This window comes from Castor canadensis, chromosome 7 (assembly GCF_047511655.1).
Source record: "Castor canadensis chromosome 7, mCasCan1.hap1v2, whole genome shotgun sequence".
NCBI lineage: Eukaryota > Metazoa > Chordata > Mammalia > Rodentia > Castoridae > Castor > Castor canadensis.
In genome coordinates, this window is record NC_133392.1 from 162,514,482 (window position 1) to 162,526,527 (window position 12,046).

Consider the following 12,046-nt stretch of genomic DNA (forward strand, 5'->3'; position numbering starts at 1 on the left):
AACCGCAAAGACATCCCTCTGTACTCTCAGATTGGGAGCCCTAGTGTTGTTGAAGTGTGTTCTGTCTGGTCAAATTGCCAGAGGGAGTCACCCCAAAAGCAGCAGCAGGGAAGTTCCCCTGAAGGGCTCTCCTAAACCACCTGGTGAAGGAAAGGAGCTCCAAGTGCCAGTGTGGTCAACCCAAAGCATTTATTAAGGGAATTACGTACAAGGCTGCATCAGGTTCCCCTCGGGAGACAGGGAGAAAGGACATGTTCTACCTTGGTATGTCTGCAAGGGACAGTGGGTTATGGAGTTTTCATGAGGGCTTAAGGGACTTGGTCCAGAACTGGGGCTAATTCTACACGTTTTACCAACAGTCTTTGTGTTTCTGTTTTACTTTCATAGTACTGGGATTTGAACTCAGGGCCTTACATTTGCTAGACAGGCATTCTTACCACTTAATCCACTCCACCAGCCCTTTTTTGTGGTAGATATTTTCAGGACAGTATCTCAAGGACTATTTGTCCAGGGCTGGCTTCTAACCATGATCCTCTTGATCTCTGCCTACTGAGGAGCTAGGTGTGAACCACCTGTGCCTGGCTCAGTCTGTCAGTGTTTTTAAGCAACAACCTAAGCATTTTTTTTCTCTGGTACTGGGGTTTCGAACTCAGGGCTTCAGGCTTGCTAGGCAGACCCCCTCACAACCCAACCCAAGCATCTTGTGTAAGGCCCCAGTTCCAGCCTTCAGGGAAAACATGCAGTTACCCAGGTCAGAGTGATCAGGACCCTGAAAGAAAGTGGGAGGACGGTTGGACCCTACAAGGTAGCAGTAATACCCAAAGCAATCTATAGACACAAGGTAATCCCCATCAAAATTCCAATGGCCTTTTTTTGTGCAGAAATGAAAAAGATGATCCTAAAATTCATGTACCATTGCAAGGGGCTCTGAATAGCCAAAACAACACTGAAAAGGAAAGTTGGAGGACACACTTCCTGATCTCAAGACGTGCCCTGGCATAGGACAGATATGCATACCAATGGAATAGGATTGAGGGTCCAGAAATAAACACATTTAGCCCCAATTGACTTGCAGCAAGAGTGCAGAGACCATTCAATGTGGGACAACTTTGATATTCACAGGCAAAAGAATGATGTTTGACCCCCTACCTCACACCACATACAAAACTGAACTCCAACTAGTTCAAATACCTAAATTTAAGAGCTAACACTGCCAGGTGCCGGTGGCTCACGCCTGTAATCGTAGCTACTTGGGAGGCTGAGATTAGGAGGATCACAGTTCAAAGCCAGCCAGGGCAAATAGTTTGTGAGACACTATCTGGAAAAAACCCTTCACAAAAAAAGGGCTGGTGGAATGGCTCAAGGTATAGGCCCTGAGATCAAGCCCCCAGTACTGCAAAAAAAAAAAAAAAACCAACAATGGCTCACATCTGAAATCCTAGCTGCTTGGGAGGCTGGGATCAAAAGGACTGCAGTTGGAGGCCAGCCCAGGCAAGTAGTTTGAGGGACCCTGTCTCCAAAAATAACCAGAGCAAAATGGGCTGAAGGTGTGGCTCAAGCAGTAGAGCATGTGCTTTCCAAGCGTGAAGCCCTGAGTTCAAACTCCAGTTCCACCTAAAAATAAATCTACAACAGCAAAATGATCTTCCTGATCTCTGCCTCCTGAGTAGCTAGGATTACAGACGTGAGCCACTGGTGCCTGCCCAGCAAAATAATTTGAATTATATTGGCTAACACAAAGACCAAGGTCATCTGGAGGCGAGCCGGAGTTAAACCCTTGCCCACTTCAGCTAGGATAAAAGAGCCACAGGTATGTCTGGCTCTTGGTGGGCATGCTACTTGCTTGCTCTGATAAAATCTCTGCCCCTTCCTACTTTGTGAATTGCTTCAAAATTCTTTTTCAAAGTCCTCTTTGGGAAGGGGGACAAAGCATGGAGTTCAGGGTGTGAAATTGATTTGCAAATCTGAAGCAGACTTTATGATCCCCTGCTATGGATTTCCCACGGACAACATGAGTCTCCAAAGAAGGGAATGGTGCTCTTAGGCTAGCACAGGACAGAGAGACGAGGGGGGTCTCACCGTGGATGGGAGAGCCCACAAAGGTTTTGGCAGGATTTCAGTAGCTATGTGTGTACAGGTGAGCTTAATTTGCTTCACTCTGTCATCAGTATAGTTCAGATTTTAAAAACAAAGTAAAAGGAAACTAAAAGTAGGTGGAATGATGTAAATAAATATAATTTACTTTGAGTTAATTAAGTCCTAAAGTAACCTCATCTCTTAAAAAGTTGCTACAACCCAAGGTGAACAATTATTAGAGATTGTTCTAAATTAAAGAAAAGAAACACTCCCTAGAGACTTTTTAGGGGAGGTGTGGCCACTGGGGTTTGAACTCAGGGCCTTTTGCAAGGCAGGCACTCTACTGCTTAAGCCTCCAGCCATAGAGATTAATTCTGAAAGATCTCTGTTTTATTGCCCAAAGAGGCTACTTGTTATAAACTAAAATCCTGCTCCTTTTTCCCATTATAATCCTAGCTGTTTGTCTCAATGTGCCCTGTTGCTGGACTCCTAGAAACAGGCCTGAGGATTAGCCCTTCTTGGAGACAGGGATGGCCCCTCTCCAGACTGTATCCAAGTCACTGAATTCACTGTAAAAGGATGGAGATGTCCCCCTGGCCATGGGGTGCTAATGGCCATGCAGTGGTCATGGGCTGCTAATTACAGAGGGGCCTGATAAGAAATCAGAGCAGCTAAGCTCTTCTTGTTTCTTCCTTTCCGTCATACTTTCTTTTCCTGCAGGTACAGTGAGACTTAACAAGATGGGTAAAATCATTAGCAGTCCTGATAATTCTCCCTTAGGATGTATGTTTTAAAAACTGGAGTTTAAAAAAAGAGGGATCAATCACGCCTATAACACCAGCTACTCAGGAGGCAGAGACAGGAGGATTGAAGTTTGAGGCCAATTCAGGGAAACATTCGTGAGACCCCCCATCTCAAATACAAGCCAGGCATGATACACACCGTCTGCAAGCCCAGCTACTCAGGAGGCAGAAGTAGAAGGATCTGAGTATGAGACTAGCCTGCACAAAAGTGTGAAACCCTATCTGAAAACCAGACTAGAAGCAAAAGGACTGGGGATGTTGGTCAAGTGGCAGAGAGCTTGCTTAGCAAGCTCAAGGCCCAGAGTTCTAATCCCCAGGACCACAAAAAAAATAAATAAAATAAAAAGGGATTAAAATTTTTAGCTGGGTACCAGTAGCTCACACCTGTAATCCTAGCTACTCAGCAGGCAGCAATCAAGAGGATCAGGGTTCGAAGCCGACCCGGGCAAATAGTTGGCAAGACCCCATCCCAACCAATAAAGCTGGGCATGGTGGCATGCACCTGACACCCTGGCTACTTGGAAAGTACTACAGTGAGAGAAAGCAGAGCAGCCATGGGAGAGATGGCCGGAAGGGGTCAGGAGCTCTGTGAGGGGCAAAGTTCATAGTGACTGAGACGCACACATTTGCCAAAATATATCCAATTATGTCTTCAAAATGGATGTATTTTATCCTAACTAAATTATACCTCAATAAAATGTAATTTTTTTACAAAAAGGAGTAATCCAGGGGTGGGCGGGGACTCCACCTCCCTCCTCCCCCAAAAACCCCATCACCAGTGCCCAAGACCCAGCGTGGTAATCCACCACATGCCCTGTAGGTGGTGACACCGGGCACTGCTGGAAGCAGTCACTTAGGACCTATGTGTCCAGAAGGGTATGTTTGAGTTCAATTTTTGCAGCAAAAGACTGAACCCAAGTCCTTTCCATCAACAGAGTGCTGCTATCTTCATAACTTATTTTTTTTTTTTTGGTGGCACTGAGGTGAGTGCTGCTATCTAATGGCAAGGTATCCTCACATCTCCACGTGGGTCTCTGTGTCCTGTCATTAGGGAAAAGATGGAGGAAGGGAGCACTTGCTCTGCTGCGATCATAAACACAGGGAAATGGACTACACACTCTTATCTCCTGGTGTGCATAGCTCCCCGTGGGAGGAACCACCTGCTGCTGACAGCCGTAAGACAGGTGTTGGGAGACTAAGGAGAGAGATTTCCTTGGGACGTATTTCTACAATGCTATATTTTTGGATTGAATTTTTGCAACTGCAAGAAATGAAATGGTGAAATAAATCAACAAGGAGGTTGGAAGAGTCTCCTTTCAGCAGTATGGTGGATAGACAACTTGAAAGACCTCAATGAAACTATATAAAATTTGCATAAAATGCAGACAGCATCATTTTAAATTTGTGGCTGAGCTGACAACAAACATAGGAAGGTAAGACCCACCCTGAATTGCAGAAAACCTGGACTGTAAGACACTGGCTGTGCCTGGGGCTCTGGCAGTGACAGGTAGGAGAGGTGAGGAGCAGGAAGGAGAAGGAAGGCCTGGGCAGGTAGGGTGAGGCTGAGAAGGCCTGCTGGCCTAGCATCAGAGGGAATTCTATATGGGCTCCAGGTTCTCCCTGTCTGGCAAAACCTGGTATGAGGGTCCTACATTGCTCAATACTGTGCAATTTAGTGCATGTTAGGTAAAAAGCTGACATCTGGCCTAAGGCTTGTCCTAATAGATACTGGAAAAATGGGAGTACAGAACCACATGGAGGGACTGGAGAGACCCCAGAGGGCCTCCCGCTTCCAGGTTCCTGCCTCACAGTCTTGGGCAACAGCAAACCTGGGGTGGGACCTGGCTCTACTTCCCAGGCTCATAGGCCCTCTGAGCCTGTTTTCTTCTCTGAACTAAGTGACACCCCTGGCTGAGACAGCACTCATACTGCTAGTCTCCCTTGTCTAAAGTGTTAAAGGGGTGGGGGGGTCCCTGTGTCTTGAGCAGAGAAAACACTGTCCAGGCTGATGCCCAAATCCTGCTATGCTTTGCCTGTGACAATGACAAGCCCCCCAGAGCTTGGTGATGCCACCAGCACTCAAGGAGCTCCAGACACAGGCTCTGCTCCCAAATGGAAAATGTGTGCACCCAAAAGTCCGACAAGCACTGTGCTCCAGCCCCTCTGAGTCTGATGGAGGCCCCAGGGACCCAGAGAAACTTCTCAAACCCTGTGTTTAGAGCTGGTGGGCCACTCTTTTCAGGAGGACCAAGTTAGACAACTATCTATCACCATAACAAAACACCTGAGATAATCAGATTATAAAGAGGAAAGGTTTGTTTTGGCTCATAGCTTCCATCCATGATCAGTTGGCCCATTGTTTTTGTGCCTGTGGCAAGGCAACACATCATGTTGGTAACACATGGCCAGGCAAAAGCCTTCATTGCCAGGCACAGTGACTCACCCTACAATCCTAGCTACTCAGGAGGCAGAGATCATGAGGATCAAAGCCAACCCCAGGCAAATAGCTCACTAGACCCTATCTTGAAAATACCCAACATGGGGCTGGCACAGTAGCTCAACTGGTAGAGTGCCCTACCTAGATAGTGTGAGGCCTTAGTTCAAACCCCAGTGCCACTGGGAAACAAAACAGAAAACCTCTTCCCCTTATGGCCAGGAAACACACACACAAAGGAAATGGACTAGGGTACAAAAGTCCCTTTCAAGGTCACACACCCAGTGACCTAAAGACCTCCCATTAGGCCCCACCTCCTAAAGATTCTACCACCTCTTAACATCCCTACCCTGTGGATCAAGCTTTTAACACTTAGACCTTTGAGGGACATTCAACACCCAAACTGCAGCAGACTCTGGAAGTTGAGGACTGACCACTCTGCTCTACAGTGAGAAAGCAGAGGTTCAGCCTGTTGACCACACTGCCCCGCAGACACTCAAAACACTGCAATACATCTCTGCACAGGGACCATGGAGGCCCCCCCACTCCCCAGTGGGTCACCCTCTGGGCACTAGTTTCCTCCAAGGTGAAAGGAAGGGGTGGCAAGTAAGGTGAGCAAAGGCCCCACCCAGCACAGCCTCAGTGACCTGGCCAAGGTCTAGAGATGTTTGTCATTGTCACAGGCCAGACCGGCCTGGCATTGCAGGATCAAGGTACTAGGCATCAGCCTGGACAGTGTCCTTTTTGCTCTCCCTGATAGCCCTGGAGTGATAGGGCTCCTGCTGGACCTTGCAGCTGCCTTGGGCTTGAGTTGGTAGAACTTCATCCCTGCAGCTTCACTGGGTGCTTACTGGGGAAGGCATGGGGACCCCGAGAGGCCACTCTCTCCAAGGGTCACCATCCCTCTTCCTCCCCAACACAGGCCCCAGGGCAGATGTGAGAACCAGCTCTTTCTTTCTCCTAGGGGCTCAGTCGCTCCCTGGTCCTCTGGGTCCTGACCAGAAATTGGGGGGTGGGGAGAGCTGGAAGACGCTGCACTTCTTGGGAAGAGAGAGAAAGATCACTGCAGCTGGAGACAAAGGACAGTCAAAGCAGCTGGAGTGTGGTTCTTCAGAGCAGGTAGTTCCCAGAGCCTGAGGGAGCTGTATCAGAACATCCAAACCACTGTCCAGTCCTGCTGGGATGCAGGGTTGGGGCCATGGGCCTGTGGGAAGCAGGCCGCTGGTTCTCTGGAGCCTTCTGGTTCCTTTTGCACAACCCAGGCATCAAGACCATGCCTTTTTCCCTGTGGCTTTTCCTGCTTTGGGTCCCATCAGGCCAATACCAGTCACAAGGCTTGTCTTGTGGCCCTGGCCAGGGGAACAACCCTTGTCAAAAAGTCCCCCAAGGTCTCCATGATAACTGCAGACTAGTTCAGCCTTCCCTTGCTGGGAAGAATAGTTTCCAGCCTCCCTGGACCTGGGCAGGTGACAAGAAGGAGAGTTCCTGCAAAGAGAAAGCCAGGCAGTCTCCCTATAGGGAGGGCTGAGCCCCCGCTCCAGGGCTGCTCCCTACCCAGGGCTGTTCACAAACCTGTGGTCCAGTTGTCCGTGTGGCAGCTGGTATGACCCGGGTGGAGTCACTGGACAAATGCTCCCTCTCAGGTGGGTTGGGAACTAAAGGGACCTGGTGGGCTATGCTTGGTGTGTGGCAGAGGAGTGGAGATCAGGGAAGCTTCCAGGGATACACTTTGCAGTCGGTCTGTAGCCTCGAAGCAGGACAAGAAACCCAGAATGCCTGATGGTTATGTTTCTGGCACTTCTTTTTATGGAAGCGATACTGAGCTTCTATTCATGGACATGGTATGAAGTATTTGTTTAAACGTTTTTTTTTTTTTTTTTTGTGACAGGGCCTCGCTGTGTAGCTTGGGCTGGTCTCAAACTCACTATCTGCCTGCCTCAGTCACCCCTAATGGGACTGCAGGTGCTAAACAGAGCTGCCCTTCTCCTCTCTCCTCTTTCCTCAGGACCAGCCTCACTTCCAGTATCAAGATCCCACTGACCACAAGACACCCTGGGGACAAGGTATTGCTCCTAAAGAAACAAGTTTTCTCTTCTCTGGGAAATGGGTGGTGGTGTCTGCCTTTCCTTGCTAAACCCTTGTACCTTACCACTGGGCTCCCATCCAGAGACCAGTCCCAGGGCTAAGTCTGTGTCCACAGTCCATAGTTTGAGACCAAACATGAAATCAGCAGAAGCAGTCTCTGTAGGGCCTGCAACTGAGGACACCATGGGGACCCTCAATTGCAGAAGTCAGAAACCTCCATGTTTCAGGATTTGCACAAAAGGGGCTTACTGGCCCCATGATTGTGAAGGCCAGGGCGTCGGCTTGCCTCAGGTGAGGCTAGATTCAGATGCTTTGAAGTAAGCAGCCAGGTCGGGTTTCTTGCCTTTGCCATGGTTGGCTTCCTTCTCAGATGGGCTCTGTAGGGCCACAGCAGCTGGCAGTGGGGCAATCACTCCTTCCCATGAACTTCAGCACAGATTTAAGGCTGAGGCCAGGCTTGGTCCACTTGCAAACTCTGGGCACAGGAGGGTCAGCTCTACCTGAGCCCCCCAGGGCTTGAGAATGGAGAAAGGGGCTCGCTCCCTAAAGGAAAATGGATGTACTGTTACTAGAAATGGGAATGGTTTGGGGGCACACATCAACACAGCATTGACACACTGGAGGACCTTGTGTTTCAGCCTCAGCTTGTCTACTGTGTGTTGGTCTTTCTCCATCTGCCTGCCTCATCCTGACATGTTCTCTGTGCCCCCTGCCTAGCAGGACACCATGTCTGTTTCCCCAAGCTTTCTTCCCTCTGTTTTCCAATAGAACTACCCAAGAAGTTGGCTCCAGCCAGAGTGGAGCTGCCTGTTCTAGCCTGTTTCCCTAGCTTTCTACTTGCACACAGGGGCATCTGTGCTGATCCATAGTTGTGTGGGCAGGGACCTGCAAAGGCGTGACAAGGAGGTCTTGAATAGAGGTTGAGATGCAGATTCTGAAAAGTCACAGCGCTCACTTTCCTTGCAGGTTGCAGATGGAATGGTTGGGGTGCCAGCCTTTCAACCAGAACCAAGCTCTGGGACTAGGCCTCCACAGGAGTGTCCCTGGGTCCGTTAGGTCCTGCTGACCACTGGATGGGCCAACTGCACAGGTGGGGGGGGCAGTATGAGATGGGGGCGCTCCTGTGGCCTCTGGGGACTGCAGTGAACCCCTTCATTTGCTTCATTGGACCAGAAACATTGGGCAGGAGGTAGAACTTCCTGACATCTCCCTTCCTAATCCCACACAGCTTGAAGGTCCTTGCATAGGGACGCTTGGGCACAGGCTCTCCCCTTGCCCTTGTCCTCTTTCTATTCCAAATTGTCCATGATGCCATGGACAGCAAAGCCCTCAGTCCCATGGCCAACCTCCACCCGGTGGTGAGAGGCAGCCTTCCTCTCCATCCTGGGCAGCTGGCCAGGAGAAACTCAGTCCTGATGAGCCCCTAGCCCCAGCACAGGCTCAGGGAAGGACAAAGATAGACTCCTCAGGAGGCACCAGGGTGATCTGATTGGATTTTCACTTCCTTGGCCATGCAGCACAATGGACAGCTAGTGCTGTGTCCCGTTGGCTTCTTCCTGGAGTAGACTGGCACACTGGCCTCCCAGCGGTCCACGGACCAGAGATGCTGCATGGTGTTACCCCACCACACTGTCACCTGTGCCCCCCTCCTCCCCACCCCCACTGCCTGTGCTCCATACAAAAAGACAGACAGACTGCAGATACCCAGGCTTCCATTAGAAACCTGTAAGCAGGCTGGCGGGTGCTCGGCACGGTTCTGGTCAGGGACATGGGGTCCCCTAGGTCCCTGTCACTTTCTACTTCCCTGAGGAGCGCCTGGGTCCCCACACAAAGCTGAGGCAAGAGTCAGAGCCTAGGGCTCGGTCTGGGCAGGCAGCACCCTCCTTTTGCCGGTCCCTACAGCGGGTCCAAGATGGGCAAGGGTTTGCGAGAGATACCGAGTGCCGCTGTCCCCCACCGAGGAGCCCGGAGTCCCCGACTGGCGTGGCAAGGGCCGGCCCCCCGGACCACCTCCGATTGCGCCTCCCCGCCGCAGACCCGCCCCCTCGCGCGCGGAGGCTGTGGCCGGGCGAGGGTTAAGGGGGCGGGGCGTGGGGCGCCCCCGCCTCCGCCGCCGGGTCCAAGCGCGCACGGGGCGTGGGGCGGGTCGCAGCAGGCGGCGGCGGAGGGCGCGGCGCCTGGCGAGCGCGGGCAGCAGCAGCAGCAGCGGCGGCGGCGGCGCGGCCCGCGTGACCCACCGCCGCGCCCCGTGCGCCCGCGAGCCCGCGCCTCGCCGCGCCGGCCCAGCCGCAGGATGCGCGCCCCGCCGCTGCTGCTGCTGCTGGCCGCCTGCGCGCCGCCCCCCGGCGCCGCGGCCGCCCCGACGTCGCCGGGTTGGGAGCCGGCCGCCGACGCGCCCTGGTGTCCCTACAAGGTGCTGTCCGAGGGCCCCGAGGCGGGCGGTGGACGCCTGTGCTTCCGCAGCCCCGCGCGAGGTTTCCGCTGCCAGGCGCCCGGCTGCGTGACGCTGGCCCCGGCCGGCCGCTCTCTGCGCGCCCACATCCTGCGTAACCGCAGCGTGCTGCTGCAGTGGCGACTGGCGCCGGCCGAGGCGCGCGGCGTGCGCGCCTTCGCGCTCAACTGCTCGTGGCGCGGCACCTACACGCGCTTCCCCTGCGATCGCGTGCTGCTTGGCGCCTCCTGCCGCGACTATCTGCTGCCCGACGTGCACGACAGCGTGCGTTACCGCCTGTGCCTGCAGCCGCTGCCGCTGCGCGCCGAGCTCGCCGCTGCGCCGGAGCCCGCCGAGTGCGTGGAGTTCACCGCCGAGCCGGCTGCTATGCAGGAGATCGTGGTGGCCATGACGGCGGTGGGCGGCTCCATCTGCGTTATGCTCGTGGTCATCTGCCTGTTGGTGGCCTACATCACCGAGAACCTCATGCACCCCACCTTCCGGCGGCCCAGCCTGCGCAGGCAGGCCTGAAGCCCGTGGGGGACCTGCCCTGGGCGCAGCCTGCTTGCGTGCGCCTGAGACCCCAGGCCCTCCGCCTGCTCGCCTTCCCTCTCCTCATTCCCGCTCCCTCTTTAAGATTCCCACGGAGGGCCTGATGGAGTTGAATAGGGGACCTGCTGGCCCACGCAGGGACCATGGCATCATCACACGACCTTGCCAGCCCCAGCTGGGCCTTTGCCTTCCCAGACTCTGGCTCCAGACTGGTCCATTGGTCTGGGCTGGGTTGCCAGCAGCGTCCAGGGATCCCCCTGTTCTCCAGAAGCCTTTATAGGGGCGGCCAGGACATATGGCCCCTTCCAGCAAGAGCCATTGGCACTTTGGATCATCACCCTGAACTCCTATCCTGTGCCAAGTTGTCAGAGCCAGGCTGTGGTCATTGCTTGGTCACTTTGTGCTTTGCAGGTTGGGGGAGTGGCCCCTTGGAGCCTGTCTTCTCCCTCTCACCCTATCCCAGTGGGCTTAGGTTAGCTTTGTGCCTTAGTATCTCTGGCCCACTGCAGGAGCCAACCACTATCCCTCTGCTGTCCAAGGGGGCCTGTGGCCCTGAGACTGGCTGGCTTGTGCATGCTTCTGGCCAGAGTCCCCCCTGGGGACACCCCCTCTTCGAGCTTTGCAGGATCCCCAGGCAAGGGTGGACGGGCCCTATCGTGTCTTCCTTTTTGGGTGTCTGACAAGCCAAGAGCCACGATGTAGCTCAGCAAGCTGGGCCCAGCGTTCAGCTACTGCATCCAGGGGTGAGTGTCTTCTGACTTGGGGAGGCTGTTTAGTCTGCAGCTAGGCACCCCCTCTCCTTTTGTGTGTACTGCCTTGATGAGGACTTTTTGTGGGAAGTGGGGGGGGGGTTGGGAGGGCAGCACTGGATCCCAAAGGCAGATGGAGAGCTGACAGTCTCGCCCAGCCATACCCTCCACTATGGTCTGAATCCCAAGCCTCAGCCAACCCAGGAGACCTCACTGGCCATGGTGTGACCAAACCGCACTGCCCCCAACCTTTTTCATGCTTGGGATTTGAGAGCCCAGGATCTATGTTACCTCCCCACCCACCATGGACAAAGGCTAGCCTTGCTCACCTCCTGGCAGACCTGAACACCTGGCCAAGGTCACCCATCCTGGTGATGGGCACCGAGAGCAGTATGGCACTGCCCAGCTCTCTGTGAGCCCCTGGCTCTGACCCCTGGACTTGACCTTGCCACCTCCTGGTCACTGTGGCTAAACCTCCCCTCGACCCTCATCCCAGTGGCCACCATCAGCCCTGGGTCCTGGCTGGCGCCCCTGCAGCCCCCACACCCTACCTCTCTGTCTTTGCTCTGCCCGCCCATGTGGCGCTGGTCAGCTGCAAACCTGGCGCCAGTGTCTAAATGTCTATCATTTTCAGACCAAAAACAAGGCTTGTGTGTTTATTTGGGGAATGGGAATGGAAATGGGAGTGAAGGATGTGGGCCCAGTTCCCTCAAGGGCCTCAAGCATTAGTCCAGTGACTGACCCAACCTTTTTCTTGGCTGGGAGGGATGGGGCCCTTCTCAGGCAGGGTGCACTGGCCTACTGACCTTGCAGTTCTGGCAAGAGGACAGGCTTGTCTGTCCACCCTCAGACCTTGGGAAAGCATCTCTTCCTGGGCCAGTTATGTTGGGCGGGGGTGGGGAGGCGGCACCTGCTT

The 12,046-nt window shown here is 53.6% G+C and overlaps 1 protein-coding gene across 1 annotated transcript; it reads left to right on the forward strand.

Annotated features, from left to right (window-relative positions):
- The first annotated feature begins 9,691 nt into the window (after window positions 1-9,691).
- Window positions 9,692-11,769, forward strand: Fndc10 (fibronectin type III domain containing 10). Its single transcript, XM_074081598.1, has one exon. It carries the CDS (start codon window positions 9,692-9,694, stop codon window positions 10,358-10,360), a length of 669 nt encoding a protein of 222 aa, XP_073937699.1. The 3' UTR covers window positions 10,361-11,769.
- The last annotated feature ends 277 nt before the right edge of the window (window positions 11,770-12,046 follow it).